General features: G+C 42.0%; 1 protein-coding gene across 7 annotated transcripts in view; it reads right to left on the reverse strand.

Annotated features, from left to right (window-relative positions):
* Window positions 1-23,690, reverse strand: part of EFNA5 (ephrin A5) — a 423,510-nt gene that overhangs the window by 29,061 nt on the left and 370,759 nt on the right. For 5 of the 7 annotated variants that reach the window (XM_069226310.1, XM_069226272.1, XM_069226290.1 and 2 more), the window contains exons 3-4: window positions 4,093-4,158; window positions 3,562-3,639 (exon numbers count right to left, since the gene is read on the reverse strand). In XM_069226310.1, the coding sequence (XP_069082411.1) occupies window positions 3,562-3,639; window positions 4,093-4,158 (144 nt within the window). The remainder of the gene's footprint in view (window positions 1-3,561; window positions 3,640-4,092; window positions 4,159-23,690) is intronic. The other 2 variants (XM_069226330.1, XM_069226281.1) reach the window with 1 other exon arrangement.

Genomic DNA, 23,690 nt, shown 5'->3' on the forward strand with positions numbered 1-23,690 from the left:
CCTCAGTTCAAAATCCAAGTTCATAGAGTTTGTCAAAGAATGTGAAGAAAAATCAGAACCTTACAAGTACTGGAGTAATGTTTTAAACATAATAGCTATAGTGAAAAACTTGGTGCATGCTGGACGGGAAGGTGATTGGGAGCTGCACGTGAAGACTACAGAGTCACTGATTACTGTGTTTCACGAATTTGTTTGGATAAACTACCTACGACGTGGGTCCTGGTATTCGGAAAAGTGAAGAAGCTAGAGGTGGAAAATCCATACCTGTACAGAAACTTAATCCAAAGGCATTTTGTGATGAAAGACTAGAGGGAAAAGGCCCAATGCGGTGGCTCTAGATATGAAACTGTAACAGATGATACAGAGATCACAGAAAAGCTTCAAAGGAATTGTTGGTCAGACACGTAATAGTGAATATATATATTGCTCAATGGAAGCTAGTTTATCATGAAGTCTTTTCTATTTGCAATATTTTCAGAGAGATGAAAAATTCAAAATGAGTGGACCATCATGAAACTGTTCCTCTCCACGAACTTGTGAGAAAGAGAGGGGAACGATTTAAGAAGCATGTTGACAGCCTTCTTCATTTCATGCAGCACCAAGGAAACCCCTTTGAAATGACTGAGCCTTGGGTACTACAGAATTTTGTGACCAATATGACCAAGATAAAGATATAAAGACACAACTACTAGATGTCCTGGAACACAGATCAAAACCTTACGCAGAACTGAAGCAGAAGAGATTTGTATTGAAAGAGAAAAATCAGTTTGACATAATCACTAAAGTTAAACTTCCATGCTTTAATTGCCATAGTAAGAGTTTCGTCTAACCAGCCACTACCAAACAAGTTTAAAAAAAAAAAACTTTGGCAAGCACGTAGAGAGGTGGATGGAGCAAAAGAAAGGAGTGAATTTATCAAGGACATTCTGTTGCATGATCTTCTTCCAGCAAACGCATTTGATGGAGATGCTGCAACCAAACCAGTAAAGCACAAACTCAAACAAGAGTTCCAAAAAACCATTCACCTGAAGAATTTAAATTCGAAAAGTTGTCCTCATTGAAAACTGCTATTGTTGTAGACTATATTTCACAAATGTGAATGGTCAAGATTTCATCCATAAAAAAACTTCGGAGAGGTCATTCAGACTTTTCTACAGATATCAAAGTCAGCGTGCACCTTGCAAGAACTGCACATTGTCTTTGACAGTTATCATGAACTATTGGTCAAAGAATGTGAGTGAATCAGACGAATATCTGCAAGTGGAACAATTGACTTTGCCTGCGTTAAAAATATGACCCCTATATACTTGTGCAACTTGATAAATTCTGGTCATCAACATCGAACAAGGAGATGTTAATTCGTCAAAATATTGCTGATGCTTCAGTGAACACTGAATTTTCACTAAATGCAAGAGGAATGATTGTCAATGAGGAGTTGCTGCCTGCAGAGATATTTTCAAAAAGTATGGGCCATACTGTTCAAGAACTTAACAGCAAATTGGAGGATGGTGATCTTAGTGTTGTGGCACATGTTGAGTGGGCTGTTCGAAATGGTTCCAATCGAGTTATTGTACTGTCAAATGACACAGATATTATTATTGTGCTACTTAGATTTGTTGCAATGTTCATCTGTCAAGGATTGTCAGAGTTATGGATAAGTTATGGAACAAGTGTAGAAAAGACAGTTAATCCTGCTTCAAATTCTGCACAAGAAACTGGACCCAAAGATGCCCAGTATTTTTATCGAGGCATATATCCTTATGGGTGAGGATACTATGAGCAAAATTGGAACAAAGCTTGGAGCTTTAGCTGGTGAACCTGAGAAGGTCCTTAAAGAAATGGTTAAGACAGAAGACAGAAGAAGAATGCAACTCTAAGGACGCAGAAAAATACCTTGTGCATGTATGGAAAACGAGTTCTGAATGTCATACATTTGGCGATCTTCGTTACAGTGAGTTCAAGCGATCAGTGCCGCTAAGTCACTGTCCACTGATGTCATATTCTGTGTGTGGACACGTTAAAAGAGCGTGCTACTTGAACAGAAGATGTGTGAATGGTTTGGATCATGCATATGTACAGAAAGATCTGAGAGAACTTTGTTTGGAAGATATTGATGGGGTGCTAAAACGTATGAAATGTCTAAAGTCTCTATCCACAGAACTTACACATACATGTACTTGCAAAACCTGTGCTACAAAAGGATGTCCCTGTTGATATGCTCTTCTCAAATGTTCAACATTCTGGAAATGTACCACAAGCGATTGCAGAAATAAGGAAATAAAGTGAACTATGAAAATATGTCTTAAACAGGATTGACAATTTTTTTTTTCATTTTCAGATCATAAACATTGTTTGGTGTATACATAGAAAGATTAAAAACCATTATTCTTTATTTCATTTCCATATTTGTCTCTTATTCCTGTTTTATAGCTAGCTGCAATTTTTCAAAATGGAGGAAGGAGTGCTCTGAGGAGTTATTTTCTGCCTCTATATGACTACTTGACCCCCAAAAACCTATGTTATGACACCTAAATGAAGTATATAAGTCTCATGGTTCCTGAAATATTGCATCAGGACTACAATACGTCCACCTTTTTTTGAACTGTCATCCAGAAAAATTTGGCCTGGACAAGCAATGTCTTCCCAAACTAAATTCCTTCTCTAATGACCCAAAAACACAAATCAAAAATGAAAATCTCTGGACAACAATTTTTTTACGAAGGTATATCAGGAGGGCAGGATTACTATGACTGTTTTCTTTAACCTTTGTGTAATAAATCGTATACCAAAATCGTAAATAGGAAAACTTCTAAGCAAGGATATGTAGTGCGATTTCATGGGAGAAATGGACCCCGATGATTCTGAAGTACTAGTGACAATTGATTATATTAGGTAGACATGTCTCGAAACCCCATGCCCCCAGCAAATGCCAGTTTCCACTTGATATTATGCATAGAAAATGTAACAAGGAGCCCCGCCCAATCTTCACCGTTGGCTTCAGAGGTCACTTGCACAGAATCCAGGCATCAGCCAGAATGTCTGATGCTAACTCTGCAGCCTGATTAAATGAAAAGGAATGAGTGATTTGTGAGAGCACATTTCTGAATGATCTCTGTGAATTGTAAGGATCCCCCGATTCTTGACTGCGCCACACAAACAAGTAGGTACAAATCAGTACAAGCTTGAGTTGTGAGCTTCCCCACGTGGAACGCACCCAAGGTTTTGCATGCAGCAAGAAGGGAAGGTGTTATGGCACCAGCATGTCCAGTAAGGGAGAGGTGAGTTACGGACACTGCATCGGTTTTTGATCCCTGACTTGATCTTACTTCTCTTAACTCAGCACCAGATTTGACAGGTTTTAATAAAAAGCATCAGCGTGTTGACCATGCATTGCACACATGCAAGGGAGGAACGTGAGCCACCACACACATCACAAGCACCACCAGGAAAATGTGAGAGCAGAGCCACTATGCCATGCAACGCATGCAAGAAGAGAAGACAGAGAAAAAGAAAAGGAAGGAGGGACACACTGGTTAAAAGAGATCGTCTAAGCATACTAACCTGCTGGTTCTAATGAATTTTCTACTTTCTCGTTATCGAAAACACGATCATGACCACCTATAGTTTTCATACAGCTGTCTATAACAAAAATAGAGATAACAGCCAAATATGTTAGTGAGATACGGTTTTAATCCCCCACTTTCCTATCTGTGTATTTTTATAGTCGAGTTTCGTGTCTTTTTTCGATTTCTTGTTTTTATATATATAGAAATATATTTATATTTAACTTATTGACACATATTTGAGTGCCTGTTAAATATGTTTTCTGTATTTGCACAAGTCTAAGAAACAACAAGTTAGCCACTGCCATGTATATATCAAAAAGCTCTACAAAGAATGACAAGAAAAAATTGATGGAAACTGAAGGACAAATGCTGAGATACAGAAAAAGATATCACACAACGTACAACGGAAAACGAACAAAGAAATGAGAAATAAAACGTGTACCACTGTACACGAGACCACGCACTGAAATAAAACGCAGGCATGCGCTACAAAGCAACCATTCAAAGCATAAGCTTGTGCACTTACTTGCTGGCCGCACATAGACTTTCAGCTTTAGGCAGGCCCTCCTTCCATTATCGGGGATGGCAGAAGCTGTGAACACAGAAAAAGAGAGGGAAACAGAGGGAGAGGTGTTTATTCTTGGTCCGGTGCGAGCACGAACAAATTCACATCACAAGGAAGACATGATGCAAATTACAGCCAGGCCTGTGAGTCGGCACCTGTCTAGAGCTGCAGGGGAAATGATGGAGTTGTCTACCCATTAATGTGCTGGGAAGGCACAAGGGTAGCAAACTCAGCCCTCCTCCCCGCTAGCACCTTCCTCCTTGAGAAATAGGGTCAGTGGACGAGCATCAAGAAAATAGTAAACACAGGCCTACTCCAAAACAAACACAAGTTAATGTTGGCACATCAAAGGGGACAGGCGTGGAGAGCAAAATTGGAACAATTCTCGGATGAGAGTGGTAACCATGCCGCTCGATGTCTTCCGAAATGCTACATTCTACCGTCGGCTTATTTTAGGATGTGTAACATGCTTTGGCAATAGCCAGCTGCTATTTTATTATGTGACCCTGAAGAGGTACCGGTCCCCAGCAGCAACAGTGCACTTCCCTAGGCGAAACTACTACCGAAGCAGTGAGAGGTCTACAACTGTGGGTGCGGCTGCTGCCATTTCATAATAGAGTTTTGAAGGACAGCGGTTCTAATGCTATCAGTTTGGAAAACATCAGAAACCATGGAAACGTACAGTCAAATCCCAAGAGTCAACATCATGACAGAGAGAAGGAGCAAGAACACTCAAAGTTATAACATCGACAACCTGGAGTGGGTGCCCGATATTTATATAGTCCATGGGCCTGACACGGTACTGCATTCCCAGCACATTTGTATAATATTGTGGCAGCCATACACACCTCAGATAATTTGAGCTGCATTTTCTGTTTTTATTGTTTGTCGTAACTCATGTACACTGTGCTGTTTTGTCACTTTGGAGCACCTGCTACTGCTTGATTGTGGTCATAATAATTTGCCAGTCTCAAATGCATGTAGTTTTTAGGGTCGAGCGCACAAGCGCTACGTCCCTGTTGTAATCTCTCTTTGGGCTTGTAACCACACCCATGTCACTCCTGTCACTTTCATTGGTTCGTGGGCTTGATTTTTAAAATCCGCTTGCTTTCATATGTCATGCCTTTTCCGGTATTTAGCCCTTCCCGAACGCACCGGTCAACAACAACGAGCCTCGATGTTTTCAGCCTGATTTTTGCACTACCTTATCTTTTTTTTTTCCATGAAGCGCGATCACGCTGGGTTTTACATAGCGCAATCACACTAGTTTTTTTGGTTTTCAATTTCGGCGCAACCGCGCAGTGTTTTATTTCTTTCTATTTATGTGGCAAGAAAAGTCTGGTTAGGAGTTTACAACGCTAATAGCTCTAACTCGAGCAAATGCGAGACCCATTGCATTGCAAATGCATGTTTATAACTGCAGATGTTTTTCCTTCTTCTCCCTTTCCTGACCTTTGGGAACATTCTTGATATTTTGACCCTCGGGATTTTGACTGCATGTTTCCCTGATTTATTTTATTTTCGAAAACGATGGCATCAGAACAGCTGTTCTTTGAAAATGCATTAATATCTTCAGTTCTTTGGTTCACAGGGCTATCCCTTTTTTGCAAAGTCATTTTAGAATGGGGCATCCTCCTATAACTGGATTCAGCTACATCAATAACTGTGCTCCAGTGTATTCCTCTCAGGGCGGCGTAGTTTGATGAGTTTGATGTTTATTGCTACAACCATACAACTCGTCTGAACAAAGAATAGCTCATTATTTTTCAGCAAAATGTTCAAATGTGTGCGTCTTGGCAGCCAGTTTGATACCTATGCACAAAACATTCACAATTCAGATATTAAAATACACTGCCTGGGTATTACGTTGCTCCCCAAGTACAATGTATGTGAAGATAAGGGAATCTTCCCTTAAAGATGTGCTAATAGCTCACAAAATAGCTGTAGCCTGCCTGAAGAGACAATTGTCATGAAAGCTTGCAAATAAATGATTTAGTAAGTCAAATTAAGTTATCAAACTGTTTATTTTACCTACCACTGCATAGCAGGATGTTCATTTCTGATGTGGCTGACCGAGACATTGATGGGATATTCAGAATTCAAATGACAGACCCTACACATCTACATTCAACTTAATTAAAATATGTTTTATATAAAATGGCGTGAAAATATCTGTTATTGCTACTGCTTTGTGATTTATATCAGATCTATATAACTAGAGGCCTTTAAAGAAATCCCGGGTCGTAAGCGCTGAACATCAAAAAAGCATCTTGACATACAACTAGTGATATTTTATTTCTAGATTTTAGCAGTGCATCAAAGTGAGTGTTTTTGGAGTCCATGATAACAGCACTGCTCTTCACATAATGCTGCCCTACCTGACGTTAAAGGTCAAAGAGTGCTCTGCTTGATAGTGGCTGACCGTCATCAACCTGGCAACTCACTCTCTCATCCCATTCATTCTCTGAGCAGGATGTATAGCAATCCTTGACTCAACATAAGCACTATAAATTTATCATAACACTGCACAAACATTTTTCCCATACTATCACATTTCTTGCATTTTTCTGTAGGTTTACCTGTGTTATGTGAATTTGTAAAGTGCATTCTCACCCGTGAAAGAGTCCTAGTGCTGAGCAGGTGTGTGTGCCTCAAACCGCCTATGGTAGGTTGGTTAACTAAGAAACCAGGTGTTCAGCTCCTTGTTGTATTCAAAAAGAGAAGAGGAAGGTCCGATTGGGGAGTAGTAGGCCGGTCCACACTTTAAAAACAATATAAGAAAACACGCATCCTCCTGATCTGGCTCTGCGCATATGTGGAATGTGTACATCTAGGCATCCTGCGAAGCGGAAGTACTTGTGTGGTTAGTGAAATGTTTAGGTAGGAAGGACATGAGTTGCGAAGTGTTTTGAAAGTGTGTGTGAGGAGTTTCAAATGAGCACGTTTGTATATTAGGAGCCAGTGGAGCTCCCAAAGGTGTGATATGATGTGTGTTCTGTGTGGGAGGTTGATAATATGTCTGGCTGTCGAGTTCTGGGTGGCTTGTAGTCTTCTAGCGAGTTGCTTGGCGATTGTGGCATAGAGGGTGTTCCCACAGTCCTACTTTCTGAATACTGGAGTGTGAGTGACAGTTTTTCTAGTGTTGCTTGTGAGCCATTAAAAGATTTTCCTCTGCATCTTCAGTGTGTCGAGGCAAGATTCAGCGACTGCATTGACTTGTGCGGTCATGTCCAGTATGATGTTGATGATTACTCTGAGGTTCCTGGCATGGGTTCTGGGTGTTGGTTCGAGTTTGGCTGGCCACCAGTTGGAGTCCCATGGTGAGGTGTTCTTGCAAAAGATCATTACCTCTGTCTTGTTGGTGATGAGCTTAAGACCACTGGCTTTCATCCAGAGAGTGACTGCAGACATGCAAGTAGTGGACTTGTTTCTTGTGCTGGGGGTCTTGACTTACGTGGAGAGTATGAGTTGCATGTTGTTGGAGTAGGAGTAGGAGAGGATGGTGATGTCATGTGTGTGGATGACGATGACCAGACAGAACATGAATGCATCGAAGAGGAGAGAGTGTGGTTGAGCAATGAACCTTGAAGCACACTGCAGATAAGCTGGTGGGCTTCTGGGTATTAAGGTGCCAGGCTGGCAGATTGTGATCTATCTGATAAGAAGGAGTAGATTCAGCTGACAGCAGGCCCTTAGATGCCAATATTATGAAGAAGCCTGATGAGGATGTGGTGTGAGACCAGGTCAAATGCTGCAGAGAGGTCCCAGAGAATGAGGGCTGTGTGTCTGCTCCGTCAAGGATCATGCACATGTTATCTGTGGCAGCAATCAGTTCTGTTTGTATACTATGGTTGGGCCTCAATTGTACTGCATGGCTTCAAGGAGCTGATGGTTGCTCAGGTGGTCGGTGACTTGTTGATTGATTAGTTTCTATAAGACCTTTGCCAGGTATGGTAGGAGGGAGATGGGTCGGGAGCAAACATATTGGATAAATATTTTTATTGCATTTCTTATGCAACAACAAAATTAACTCTAAAAAGGTGAACTTTAGGGGAAGCACTTATAGACACATAGGGGGTCATTCCGACCTCGGCGGTCTTTTCTCCAGACCGCCGAGGCCGGGGGAGACAGAATACCGCCATTGCCAGCGGTATTCATGCCTCCCTATTCCGACATTTCCACTGGGCCAGCGGACGGTAACAGCGTTACCATCCGCTGGCCTAGCGGAAATGGCACATCAACATTGCCGCCGGCTCGTAATAGAGCCGGCGGCAATGTTGATGTGCAGCGGGTGCAGTAGCACCCGTTGCGCATTTCACTGCCCGAAATTCGGGCAGTGAAATGCGCGATGGGGCTATGCCTGGGGGCCCCTGCACTGCCCATGCCAAGTGCATGGGCAGTGCAGGGGCCCCCAGGGGCACCCCCAGTCCCCTTACCACCAGCCTTTCAATGGCGGTGTTTACCGCCACGGACAGGCTGGCGGTCGGGGACTCATAATCCCCAGGGCAGCGGTGCTTGCGGGAAAGTGGAGGGGCCGGCCGTCTGACCGTGACTTTTCCGCCACGGTCAGAATTGCTGGCGGAACACCGGCAGCCTGTTGGCGGTGTTACCGCCAACATACCGCCGGCCGCCAGGGTCGGAATGACCCCCATAATTCCTTTATAGGCAGTGAGATATCATTAGTGTGCAAGCAAAGAATGCTTCTTTAAATGTTGTGTTACCAAAATTGGTAAGATCTTCTATTTAACTTCACTGTTGATCCAGTGCTTAGTTTGCACCGGTGGTTGAATGTGGGTCTCACCGGCACCCGTTTTAGGGGACCAGCACTTTTTTGCCTCATCACACTTTGACCCAGAGCAAGAAAGTGAAAAGGCACGAGCGGGAAAGAAAAAGGAAGGGAAAGATGGAAAACTGTGACCAATGGAGCAAGCAGCATCCTGCACGCGTGCAGGGAGTGTCCGGTTGTGGATTAAAGAGGAATGAGGTGAAAAGCAAGGCTACGTCTATGTAGCTGTGGGATTCAGCAAGCCTGACATTAGATTGCGCTGGTCGCGGCGGCTTAGTGAAACTGTGGGCCCCGTCGCGTATTCCTTTACAAACTACGTATCAGGTAAATGCCTGCACCTACCACCCAGCTCAGATTTAATTAAAGTCACGCGCACGTCATCTTATTGTGCCACACGCGCCTTGATGCGCCACAGAAAATATTGTCACTGCGATCACACCCATTCAAAACATAATACCACATGTTTGCAGTACAAATGATTTGGAGGATGACAGCTTGTTTTCTTCAGCGGGGTTACATTACACGAAACCCGTACCATGTTTCACCGGTTCCACTAAAATGCGGATGGGTGATCCTTACACTTCCCCCACGGCAAATCAGTGCACTGGGCGGACGAGTCTGGTTCCGAGCGATGCAGTCTTGCACGGTCTACGTTTCAGTGCACATCTCGAGTTTCACAAACCACTGTGAGAGGCATTGTTTGGTGGCATTTTGGTGCGTGAGGCGTATGACGTGAACGCCAGCCCACGCGCCGCGCCCTCCCGTGTCAGCGCGCGCCTCAAGGGCACAAGCACTTAGGAACCTACCGATGTCACCTGGCGGACGGGCTAAGCGCACACCTGGCCGGGTGAGGCAAAGGACATGGTCCAGGCGACAACGGGCGTGCCGCAGAGTGCCTCAGTACCGCGCAATGGGGTGTCCCCTTTTTAGCCGCCAGACCAGAGGAGCACTGCACAATATGTTTCTCCCCCCCTTACTCCCTGACAAGCCATTAAGACGCGCTAAGAGCTAGCTTGGCTCTTGGCTCTCAATAAATCAAAGTCACAAACGCTCCCTCCAATAACATTTACTGTAACTGCTGTGTTATTAGGGCACAGTACAGCGTTCGCACTCTGTGATTACAGCCGTACCTGTTCTTCTCTGCACTGCAGGCCTCCCTTGTGAACACCGGCATATGATGAGGCGTGCACAGGTGTCACTCCTCAATAAACCTGCAGCAACTATTAAGCTGCTCAAAAAGCTCCGGCTTTCCATCTAAAGAAATACACAGCGGCAGAGTTGGTTCAAAATCTCCCTTCGTTTATATTTATGATTAACCTTATATGTACATAGCAGCATCCCCGCAGAGACCCCCGCCCCCGTCACGGACAGCCTCACACTCCCTTTAGACTTTAACTTAAACAAATCCCGATTTTTTGCAAACTATCCAGTGAATGCAGTGTACGTACATTACATTGTATCAGTTAAAATCAGGAAACACGCTAAAGCTGTGCAGTAGGTGTGCAACGAACACGCATCTATTTGGATGGCACGACATCAGTCTAAACGAGTTGTTAATTTTATTTTTCAATCGTTACCTCCCATAACAACTCACAAAGGACATTAGGTTCTGCTTAAGGATGAGTGGATGTACAATCAACCGAGGGAAGCCTTAAAGGCAATTATCGAAGAAACTTACCTGCAGGAAAATTTCGGTACTAGTACAAAGTCGTCCTATGGAATGATGGAACCCCCATCAAATTCCGTGAAACAGAAAGGTGTATTTAGTATTATTAGGGTGGGAAACTCAAGACGGAATTAGGTAGGGAAGTGCAATATTCAGGTTTTTCCTCAAATCAAAATGTAATTCAAATGGCAAGAGTCTGCTTTTCTAACAAAGTTTTTAAGCATAGGATTAGCACAGTGCTATTCATGGAGAGCTCCAAAGGGCCTCACAACGAGTGTGGTGGTCCGCCACAATTGGGTTGGCTGTCGGACCACCATCTCCAGGAGGTCCAACTGCCTAATTACAACCCTGGTGGGCAGCCCCACAAGGGGAGCACCGTCCCAGCAGGGAACATTGTTGCTGACGGTGGTCTTGGTTACAGTCAGCCAGGGCGGCTCTGAACTCTACACTGCCTTGCTGATACCAACCTTGTTTTCCTCCAGCCTTCCTCACCATGAAAAGACTGACCAAGAACCAGTGGTGGGGGCTCCCCTGCACAGCCCCATCTGAATGTGCACTGTCTGTTTTGCATTCCAAGGGTGCTGGTCGGCCCCCTCTGTGCTATGAAATAGCACTCGGCTCCTTTAAGGGAGCCGTGTGCTATCTCGTAGCACTGTTCCAGCCAGGCTTACTGGCGGGAACGCTCTATTGCAATGTTACTGCCATTCAGAACAGCGGTAACATTGCAATAGAGTCCGGGGGATGCCGCCAACATGGCAGTGGCGTCCTCCCCGCAAGTTTGGCGGTCCCGCGTTGGGACAGCCAAGCTCATAATGAGGTCAAACGTCTTTTGCCATTTGAGGTGAGAGCAAATCAAGAGTGTCACTGGTGTTGTAGGGGCTCCTTACTGGAGCTGCTCTCCACCTAAACTTGGGAACCACCCAGAGTTCTCGCTTTTGAAAGGGTTTTGTTTTGATATATATATATATATATATATATATATTCACTGAAAGAACACAAAGGTCAGAGGGTCGTTATAGTTAGGTTCTGAATTTACACACACAAAACCCATACAAATTTAGCTGTTAAGAGTTATTTCAAGTAACTATAACGCATGCCCTAAGGCAACTATAACTCACACCTCCCAAAATACATGAAAATAACAAATTATTCTTTATATATATTGCAACAAAGTATATACTCATTTTGCACCACAAGGATGCTTCAAGAACTGCATCCTGAAAGATTTCTTTGCATGCCACTTCCTCACTAATCCCCCTCTATGCATTGGTTGTAATTAGCCTCTTTCAAGAATGATGTTCTGAAATAGTCTACTCCTGTAATGATATAGGAGTAATTCGAGATTATGTATATACATTTGATACAAATCAATTTAATATGGGATATAGTAATCTACTGTGCCAATCATAAAGATACATTTAGGCTCTATTATAAATTGTATTCTGAAATGGCAACAAATTATATAGAATCTTTGTTAGAAAGATGGAATAAAAAGCTGAATATAGATGCTCAAACAGTAAAAGTTTGTGAATATATTCATTTAGGGAATCTGCTTCTGTCAACTTAAAAAAAACAGTAAACTATATATAAACTTTATTATACTTCCACTAAATTATCTAATTGTGGGCTTTGGCTTAATGATGATTGCCCTCACTGTGAAAAACCAGGTGCTGGCATTGTACATATGTTCACTAGCTGCCCAAAATTGCAGACATACTGGTATGAAATATTTGGCTTTACTACATAAGCAGTTTATACCTCCTCTGAATTAATCATGGTGGGTATAGACAATATGCTCAATGTTTTCAAATGCATTTCACAACACATTATTCGTTGTTATTGTTACTGCTCACATATTCTTAGGCTTAGCATGGCTGGATGTTGCACTCCCTACATTTAAGGGTGGTGAGGCCACTACCTATCTTGCTTCCATCTGGAACAATCACTGTATAAACAAAAGTGAAGGATGGTGAAAAAAGGGAAAACCGTTTGGGGACCTCTGGAGTACTAGACTCATCAACTATACTTCTATACCTACTCAGGATTTTAATATCATGATTATGAGAGACTTTCCATTGTTAATAATCATGTATTCAATTTGTTTTTCCAATCCAACACCAGTTTTATACTATTGAAGGACAAATAAATAAAATGGAGGTTTCCTTTAAGTGTAGGTCTTTGTTCTCTTTGCATTCGGCTTCACAGCTTGTATAAAATGACTTTCTTGTCCCCACAACATCAGGTTATACTCCCTGCTTTCTATGCCATACTATAACAGTGTGGGTTAGATTTAAATACTTGTTTGTGAACACCTAAGATCCTTTTCTAAGATTACCCTGCCCTCACTAGGTGAAACTTATTCCATACAGGAATAAACCACATTATTGAATCAGGAGAAGTGTATGACAATATTTACACTCTGCTACTCTGTGGTTTTCAGGAGGCGATAGTTTTGAAAATCCCCATTACATCAATGCTAGCTTGACTCTGGACATCAGTATGGAGATACCTTTTATATGTGGTGTGAAGTTGGAAATTACCAACTTTTGTGTGGTGCCCCCCCGGATGCTTTCCTTGACTGTTTTTGTTAGTCTTGAACTCTGTGCACTTTATCCCCTGCTAACCACAGTTAAAGTAATGTGGTCCTTCTTGATGAAACTGGCATACCCCTTATATGCATACTTAACCTATGTATAAGACCCCAGTATATGGTGCCAATGGGTACCTAGAACCTAAGTTAAAAGTCACAAGTGGACTGCCATCCTATACAGTAATAATGTAAATATGACTGCAGGCCTACCACCGGTAGCCAGGCTGTGCAGGTGTTAACTGCAAATACGATCTGTCAAAATACCCCTTTTGACAGGCCTAAAGTTTCCTTTTAAATATTTATAATTCACCCCTAAGTTGCCTTCATTTATGGTATTTAAAAGTAGGACATCTGAAAGTATCATGTTAAAAATGTCCTTACAGTGAAAAAGCCCTAAACTCTATTTTCCCTGTAGCAGGGTTGGCTGTTCTATAGGACAGTACTGAGACATAATATTACATTTAATAAATGTTACCTCCACCTAGGAAACGACTACAAATTTAATATTTGACTTTTTAAAACATATATTGCATGCCCAATTCACTGGTGAAGTCAGATTTGCAAAAAATATTTTAGAAAGATGACTTTTAAAGACTTACCTTTGCCCTGACTGAAGTCCTTGGAGGCTAAATCTGCAATTTGTTCTCCCACTTCTGCCAGCCAGTAGTTAGCATTTCACTAGGCACAAATCAGGTGTGGACTTGCTCAAAGGCAGGGACAAAAGGCCTTGAGTGTGGGGAGGTATTGCTGTGCCCTTGACAGGATGGTATGTGGGCCTGGCCTCAGGACCTGATTAACTGCGAAGAGGCCTACCCTATCACAAGCAGATGTAGCTAACACCCAGGCCTGCAGCCTTATTTTGCCCCCCTCCCGATCCAGACCAGCCTTCATCACAGTGGGCCTCTTGTTGACATCACATTGTCAGATTCTTCTGAAGTGCCACAATGTGTTTGGCAGGCCTGCTAGGTTTACGTATAACATTTAGGGCACACTTCAAAGGAGGGAAACAGAACACCAAAACACTTTGTAGTCACCATCTGGTTCCTGAAATCTCAGCTTTGTTCTACCAGTCTTAAGTCTCTGAGTTTGTTGGGGGTACCGAACTGCCTAAAACTGGATTTTAGTGTTAGGTTTGGGTGGATACTAATATTACAATAGTACACCACACACACACACACAGACACACAGCCCAAGTGTAGTGTGGCCAAAGACTTCATCCATCTAGAAGATGCTCAAAGTGGGTATTTTTAGTCCCAGGAACCTTTACCCCATTGGTTAGGGTGTCCACAGAGCTATTCATACCTGGACATAAATGTGGCATCTCTAGGCACCCACTTCAGAACATCCTGGACATGTGGAAGATCAGAAGACGCCTACACCTGCTGTCTTATGACCTAATATGAGCCTAGAAAATGGGCCCTCCCCTCTGTTTATACCCAGGATAAAGACGTAGTCGCCAAAGGGTCATAAGGCTGACCTCCAGTTAAAGCTACAGGGACATAACAACAAACTATAAGAGGCCTTTTCCTGCAACTACCTAGCAGACCAGTAGCTACTGGACTTGGATTGGGCCCTGCTGTTGGCCTCTACCTGCCACCTTGTGAGTCTCTCAGTGCCTAAGGACCTCCCCTGAGGTCCTAGATGCTTTAGAAATGTACTCCTATGGTAATTTGGCACATAAAGGATTCAAGTCAGAAGGTAAAATCTTTGACCAGGACAAACCTGGTTAGGGTATCCGACCCGTGCTCCATTGTGGTCAGCTTCAAACTGCGCCTAGGTCCCAGTCTACCACAACTTTAGTTTATCACTGTCACTTTGTGCTTCTTGCCATTATTTCTATTTAAACATTTGAAAAAGCATATCTTTGGTTCCCCTGATTGGATTTCTGTCATTTTAGTGTCATTTTGTTTAACAATTGTTGCTCTTTTTTAATTCATTTTTGTGATTTTGGGGGATTTGTACTGTTTTGCATTTTGACTTTATTACTGTTTTCGTACTGCAGAAATACTTTACACATTGTCTCCAAGTTAAGCCTATCTGCTCTGTAGCTACCAGGGAGTTGGGCTCAGGTTAATTTAGTGACCTTAAGAGTTCACCCGGACAAGGATTGTGATTATTACTTGAAGGGGTACTTACCCTTTCAACTATATCCCAATTACTTACATGTGGAAATACACAGACCATCTCCACAGGGTGCCCAATTTTCTACTGAACAACAACAAAAGTAAACGTGCACATTAGCAACTTTTTCTGTTTTTTATTTGCTTTCCTTTACCACATTACACTTCCTTTTTATTCACCAAGGATTGCAGAAACCATTGATTTGAAGGACTGAAAACTTGAAGCAATATATGCACAAAACATATCAAATTAAATCAGCAAGCAGCATGTAAAGATGAGTGTGTGACAGGAGTGACACAGCTCTGGTCTCAGGGAAAGAAAGACAAAGAGCTCCCTTTCTACCAAGTTTTTTACTTAGAGTTCTACACTTTTCAGGAGAGTTAGATGGGGGGGAAGATATGTCCTTTGCTTAAAACGTTACAGAAGATATGTGCTCCCTATTATATAAGGTCATTGTGTTTTGTACAAGGGTAGATGTAGAGTAAATGTCACATTTATCTGAGTTGTTTTAAAACTGGCGAGCTTCAGAATATAATGTGTAATAGCTGAAAGGGGCCACAACACAAAACAGAAGTTGAATTGACAATCAAATGTGAGACAGAATGTCAACTATGCCAACAAGCGTCAGTTATGATAATAACCTAATGTGTATCAGCTAACATGACATCATTCCTGAGAAATTTAAAAACAATGTACAGTATTAGGTGTCTGTGAGGAGTGTTTCCAATAGGTAAATTGCAGTTCTGATAAAATAGCAAAGGTTATGAATATGAAAAAAGGTCTGGCTTAAGGCTAGAACGGGTGTGTTGTTGTTAGTGCTACATTATCAAGCGTAGTGACCTAATGGCCATTGCAGAGTTGGCAGGGAGGTCCAGTGCTCTAGCATGAGGTTCTTCTGTGCCACAGCTGCATGTACACGAACAAGGGATGCATCCTCACTGCTAATGTGGTTAAATTAGTTGGTGGCATAAGTAATGACTTGAGGTTGTTCTGTGCCATCACTGTGTGAACAGGGGCAGTCATTTCTCAGCCAGCGTGTATAGATTCCATGGTGGTATGAGTGAACACCTATTTTTCTGAGGGAGCTGTGTCTCTGTGTTAGCAACGTTGTGTGTCTTGATCTGTCTTAAATCAGCGTTGATGCTTTGCACAGAAGGTGGAACAATATGTCCCTTGTTACCTATTAGAAGGTGTGTAACTCTGAGCCTATACGGTAAAACTGAATGCTTTGGGCCCATTATCTGCCAATGCTAGTAAAAAGAAATTACTCTTTCTATTCCTCAACAAGTTAGTGAAGTAAAAAGTCGCTGGATTTCTGTAGATTGTTTTTTTAATGTAAAAGGCTTCTCTATTGCCTTTTAATATTCAAGTCTGGGTCACAAAAAATGAGCAAATCTATAAATTATAGCTTTTAGTCTACAAGTTGTGCTTATTTTCTCCCTTTTCACAATTTACAGAATCTTAAACTATACCTCGGAAATCTATGTATGTCAAAGATGTTCAAGCTAGCTCTAGTACCAGACATCATATTTCTGTCTTTAATGTGGTTTACTCTACTGGTACACTTACATTACACCTGGCTCAGCCTCTCACTTTTGAATCTGATCTACAGCTGAGGTCTTCCTGCTTCTAGATGTTTTTTTCATTAGAATTGTGATACTGTTGTGTTCATCGCATTTGGCTTCCATGTTGGATTGCAACATCCATCAACCTTTACTTGCATCTGCTCTCTCCTCTCTTATGCACTTCTAAAAGCCCCAGTCTGCCCATAGGAGACGCCGCCTGTTCACATGAGGAGGTGACCCCAAGGCAGAATGTGACTGCATTTCCAAATTCAAACATCTTTGGGCTGCATTAGGACATGAGCAATACGAGCGCAAGTTCATCTGAGACAAAGAGTCATTTCAACTGCCCTTTACGTAGGTGAAATGAGTGGTAGCTTACCCTTTTATTAAAGGATTTCCATAAGCACATAGCTATGATGTGATTTTATTATATCTTTAATTGCCAGGTTTGCGTTATCTGCGATGTTGGTATTGTTCCTACAGATGACGCCAAGGCTCAAGAGAACGCATTACAACATGTCACATACATTCACGACAGGTAGATAAGCTATTTAGTCGGCTGTCAGTGGTCTTCCACCAGCACTTATGTTAGACAAACATCCTGTCACTCTCTTGGGCACAAAACAGCATCAAACCCATAATGGCTGTCAACATTTTCTGCCTTAACAGCCCTCTCCCCACATTAAAATACTTCTCAGAGCCATTCAGAACACAGTAGCTTAAACATACTACAACCACATGTCAAAAACATCGCATCAAAGCTACATATATTGGTAAACAATGCTGCTCGGCAGAACAACGACACGTTGGCACGATGAGATCATGCACCCCTTTGGAACAAACCAAACCACAAAAGCCCATGACACATGCACATATACTCATAGTGCACCGCAAAGATGCCTGATAGTTTCAGACACGTTGTATTCCTCTTATTAACCAATACAAACCATTACTAATAATACATTGGACAGCCCTATCTTTACCGATCTATCACAAAAAACATGACTGACCAACAATGAGTCCAGTCAGATGAACTTGGATTCCAAAAGATGCCTAAAGACCAGACAAGACCACACAAATCGTAGAAATGGGCTGTACACAAGCTATAACATACATAGACAACCATGGATTGTTCACACTAGTAACAATATCGAGGAGTATGTATGAGTATACAGACATTCTAACTTCTAGAGTAAAACATGCTTCATTTCCCCGTTTGTGCAACTTAAAAGATAATGCAAGACGTACCGCCATATTTACTCTTGATATGACACTGTGTCACCCCCCTCCATTTTAAGAAGCATTGGGTTTGAGATTAGGCAATCAAGCACAACACAAAACAGCCAAAATGTAAAAAAATGCAAGACTTCCCTTTGGAAACTTATTTTATTCAATAGGATTAGTTGGCTCATCTAGGTCAAGCCCTACATTAACCCAGCTTAACGTACCTTATCAAATATTAATCCTAACAACTATATGTATTTTCTATAGCCTGCTTTGGCTTCACAACTAGAGATCATAAAACCAGCACAGTCATCTGCTTCCTTTTAGAAAAAATATGGAAATCCTTTGAAGCATTAAATATGCAGTTTTCTATTATACTGGCCAGAGGCAATATTTCTCAATTTGTGCAAGTCAGAAGAAAAGATAGTCTATTAGTTGTTAGCAGAGCTAAGTCTTTCCCCTGCAGGCTTTTGTGTGATTTACCATACAACAGAAATGTATGCAAATTAGCCAGGTAAATGCAGAATTAGCCATTAATATTCAGCTCACAATCTATTCCGAAAATGGTGGCAAAATATGCATCAGTGATAGCACAGATCAAAACCTCTTCCAGGGCGTAATGACCAATAAAATAAGGCACTTGCTTTGAGTCAGAGCAGAAGGACACTTCTGACTTGCTGCGGTTCAAATCAAAATTCATTGTGCATTTTAATTTTGGGAACATCTTAGAATTCTTATAACAAAACTCACAACCCGTGTGGGTTAAAAATATGCACAATACTTTTTTCCTAAAACGCAATAATATGAATGCCTCTTGTGTTTTCCCATTGAGGTTATCTGCTCACGCACACTGTGGAAAAATATTCAACAGCACAGCTCATCGAGTTCTCAATTCTTGCAGATTCATTACTCGCTTTCTTCATACTTGCTCGATCAAGCATGCATCGCGAGAAGATCATTTTGCTACACAGCTGGAGAATCTGACTAAATAAGCAGGGACGTTGATCTCGCGTGGCAAGCAGTGGAGCTGTAGCTGAGCAGTCTAGTATTTTCTGAACAGGCAGCATGGAAAGTAACAGAAGCCGGTGACACACCAAAACTAGGTGAATTTAAAAAAACAAGAAACGGAATTGTTTTCGGATGTCTTTCATCAGATATTAGAAGCCTTTTTTTTCTTTTCGCACCCCCTAGATTGAGGGCACTGTCAGCTTTTACGATGTTAATTTCTAGCCTGAAAAAGTCAAACAGGTGGTTTGCAAGGACGGCTGCTGTAACTGGGCACTTCTTTCCGTGTTCAACCTTCCTTGAAGAACAGTAGATGGGAAGCCTCGTTTTCTAAAAGTGTGAGGGTGTATACCACTAAGACAACTGTAATTAGCAGCACACATCAAAGAAAAGAACAGTCATCTTCACTCAAGGCCTATTTGTGCTATGATCTTGTTTCACAAGGAACACGAAAAAGAAACCCCCCCACGCAGGGTCCCTTCATTCTTTCTACCAGGGTCGTCATGAGATTCTCTCCCCACCCCTCTAGTTTAGCAATTAGAGTGGGGGGTGGGTGCCACAGGACAGTGCCACTAAACCTTTAAAATTGAACTTGTTTGGAGACACTGGCAGGAATTGCACGATAGAGCTGAGAGGAAGGGGAACAATGCAACAAGAATACAAAAGGGAAGGAAGGCGATGGTTGGAGAAATGGAGAGATGGGTGTATGAATTGGTGGACAGTAAGGCGAATAGAAGGGTGAAGGGAGAGATCGGTAGATGAGACGTAGATGGATGGGCCCAAATTATGGAGTAGAGTATGGAATGATGTAAAGAAGGATGGATTGAGATAAGGATGATGAACGGATGGAAGAAGAAAGGATTATGGTTGGATGAAATAAAGATATGGATTGATGGGAAGAACTATGGATGGATAGAAATAAGGATGAGTGGATAAAAAGAAGAATGAATGAATGAGGGATGGATGGATGAACAATAGGAAGGATGAAGAGACTGAGGGGTAGATAGGACAAGTGGGTGGATAAAGAGAAGGAAGAATGGACGAGAGACGAAAAGAATGACTGATAGGTGGTTGAGCTAATTCACTGAGAATGTAGGTGTAAAATGAATGATTCAGCCACAGTATTTTCAAGATTTTCTAATGGAAGCAGTCAAGAGAATGTTGGGTTTGCTCGCTTTACTTCCTGACTCACTCAGTATCATTCTGCATAGGGTTCAAAGTAGGGGGTATTTAATTTTTTGGGCTGTCTCCTTGCTTTCACCCTCAGTTGAATTAATGATACAGAAAATGGTAATTGAGCAGCCACTCACGAAGAGATACACACTTCATTTGAGATGGTGCCTTCTCCACAAAGTCCACATTTTACTAATAACAATACAGTTGTACTGACCTAAATGCTATCATTTAATTTGAAACTTTGGGGGGAGGATTTGTTATGCACCTTATTTCATAGACTAAAACTACTTACAATGATCATCAATTTCCAGTGGTAGCTAACTTAGGTGATGAAGCTTCACAATTTATTCGACAGAGTAGATGGTTATCACATTAAGCATGGCTTTAACCATAATGTAGAGTATTCTGCTGGATCTTGAGAGCAGTGCACTATGTCGTTTGCTGCATTCTTAATATGCTCCAAGACAACTTTTATTTGCTAATTTGGATAGGTAAATAAAATAAAACATAAGTAGCTTTTTTTTTTTCACGCACAGGTCGGGGGAGCAACACAGAGGGTTGCAGGGGAAGCAATACCGGCATGGTGGGAAGCAAAATGGAGGATGCAGGTGGGAGACAGAAGCCACGTGGAAGGTGGGGTTTGGAGGAGAAGCAACAGATGTAAAGAATGAAGGAGGGGGTGAGGGAAGCAGCACAGATGGTGGGTGGGAAGGAGAACAATGGTGAAAGAGGAGGGTGGGGTTGGGGGAGGAGGATGTGGGTGGAGAAAGCAACATAGAGAGCAAGGAGGAAAAAAAATGGCTGAGGGAAGCAACATAGAGGGTGGGCTTGGGGAGGAGAAGCAATGGGCGGGAGTGCAACAAGGAGTGGGAGACGAACACGGGCCAGAAAGCAATGAAGAGAAGTACACAAGGGCGAGTATATCGTGGAGGAGGCAGGGAGAAGAACAAAGGAGAAAGTCATCAACAGGAAGTGCAGGAAGAGAGAAGTACATGAGAGAGACCGGTGGGAAACACATGCACTGCTAGGAAATGCTTAACCCATAAGAGAAAAACAGGACTTGAAAAGCAAGTAGTGGAAGCATAGAAAGTAGCCAACCAAAAGAGATGGTAAAGAAGCAATGCTCCATGAAAGGGACAACAAAAAATTGATAAGCTGGGACACAAATAAGAAGTAGGCATATGAAAGTGACAGGAAAGTCAACCATTGGTAAGCAATGGCCAGGTCCAAAGCCCTTGTATTTTCTTGGCAACCCCACAATATTTTTTACCACAGGCAGCGTTTACGATGTCTAGTTGGCACAACTTAAAAAGGGTTTTGAAAGAGGAAAAAAAGACAATAAATATTTGTGGAGTTACTGCAAAACGTAGCTAACACACGTCATTACTTCTTAGTGATGATAAGGAGTAACAGAGAATTTAACAAAAATTGTAGGTCACAAATCAACTTTTGTGCAAAAACATGCCCAAGTGAGTTAGCACTAGTTTTGCTACATAAGTAATAAAAATTGAACCGACTCATTTTGCATCACATTTACTTACATTTGTTACAATTTAGTACGCTTTTTATTATATAAATATGCAAAAAGCAGTGAAAATCCGCTTAGTCATTTTTTTTTTTTTGCTCTGGCGCAAATGATGTTTGCCTCATTTCCTATTAAAAAAGCACCAAAAGAGGCATAAATGTTTTTTTTTACCGCAATATGCTTTTTGTTTGAAATATAACATCTACCTACAATCAGTTTTGAACTGCTGTGTGCCAGTTGGCAGGGCGTTCAATGAGTCCTTACGGGGCTTGACACTAGGTAAGGAAGAACCATAATCCCAGCATCACTTTAAGACTCCTGACAAGAATCACGCTGGATGCTCTGACTTTACAAAAACTGTCTATGAAAGCAGCGCTACATCACCAAAGAGGGCAGCACTATTCTTTTGGCAAATGAGTGTTTACCTAAAGTTAAAAGGTATATTGGTTGATTTTTCTTGACACTAACACATGACTAATTTGTTTATTACCTGTCTTTATGTTTCTCTATATATATTAAATAGGTTTGCTCAACTAACTAGCGACGTTAAAACGTCAATCATTTTGCGGGAAAACATTTTTTAAAGTACTGCTCCACCTTTTTCTTGATTTATTGCCACTGGTTATGTTAGGACATGACCTTCCGTGCCAAGATCCCTATAATAATGTAACCCGTGGCAAACAAAAATAAAAAAAGAAATAACTCTTTCTTTTCTTTGCATGTGAGACAGGACCTTTTGGTCGGTCCCTCATAAAGCTGACACTTACGCCAGACAGGCCGTTTATCCAATGCGTGGCCCTGCGGTGTAACAGCACAACACTATGGGCAGCATCTGGCAGGTGAAGATAGTATCTTGTGCCATGAAAGCCCTACAATACCAATGACTATGAAGAAATATAGCCCTTTGTCTGTAGGAGTGCACAAAGTAGTCCTGCGAATCCACTGGGACAGCTTTTAATCGAGGATGTGGCGTGAGACAGAGCAAAAGGAACACAACCTTAGGTTACACTCCCAACTTTCTCCCAAGCAACGAAAGCTCAATACTAAAAAATTATCATAACAAAAATGATAAATATCTTTTAGACTCATCTTCTGTTAAAACGAATACATTGAGGATAATTACAGAAGGTGTGCCTTTATCTTTCCCTGGCCCCTACCTCTTCATCATGTACTGCTAAATGCTGTCCCACTCGAGACCCATCTGCCTTCTCAGTACCACCAAAGATCTTCCGCCACAAACCAGTAAAATTGTTAAGTACACACTTCTTTCACGTTTCAAGGGCATGGTGGATGTGAGAGATACCAAACCCACGCACCTCAACAAGTGCAAGCCAGGTAGATGTCTGCCATAGGTAAGGCGTTGCAGGTTGATTACAGGAAGTAATGCCCCTCCGAGTATGGCAATTCCTACCACAAGCGTTCTTTGTGCCAGGACACAGGTATTAGTGAGAGTAATACCGCTCGCTAAGAGCGGGACATGATCTACGAGATTACCCCTGGCATTCTAGTGATGCACCAGTGGTACACGGTCCCTGCACGTTTCCCGCAGTCCATTGCCACACCACAATGTGTAGCTGAAAGTCCCACTAGTGCTCATCCCAAAAAAGACCTGTAAAGGGCAGATGTTAGTTTGTCTGGGGGTAGAAGAACAATGCAAACTAGCAGCAGCTGATATCCGAGCCAATATGTGTGGGGCATGCGCCCTGGATGGGAGACCTCGGGATGTGAATATGTGGACAAAAAAAATAAACTGTTTTAATGTTTAGAATTGTAAAATTTAACGCTGAAAGGCTGCCCTCGACAACATGACTCTAACAGTGTGTGAAAGTCTCACCAATGTGTACGCCATTAAATATTACAAATCGTTCTTCTCTCAAAATTGAAAAACTCGCCTTCAACCA

This window comes from Pleurodeles waltl, chromosome 1_1 (assembly GCF_031143425.1).
Source record: "Pleurodeles waltl isolate 20211129_DDA chromosome 1_1, aPleWal1.hap1.20221129, whole genome shotgun sequence".
NCBI lineage: Eukaryota > Metazoa > Chordata > Amphibia > Caudata > Salamandridae > Pleurodeles > Pleurodeles waltl.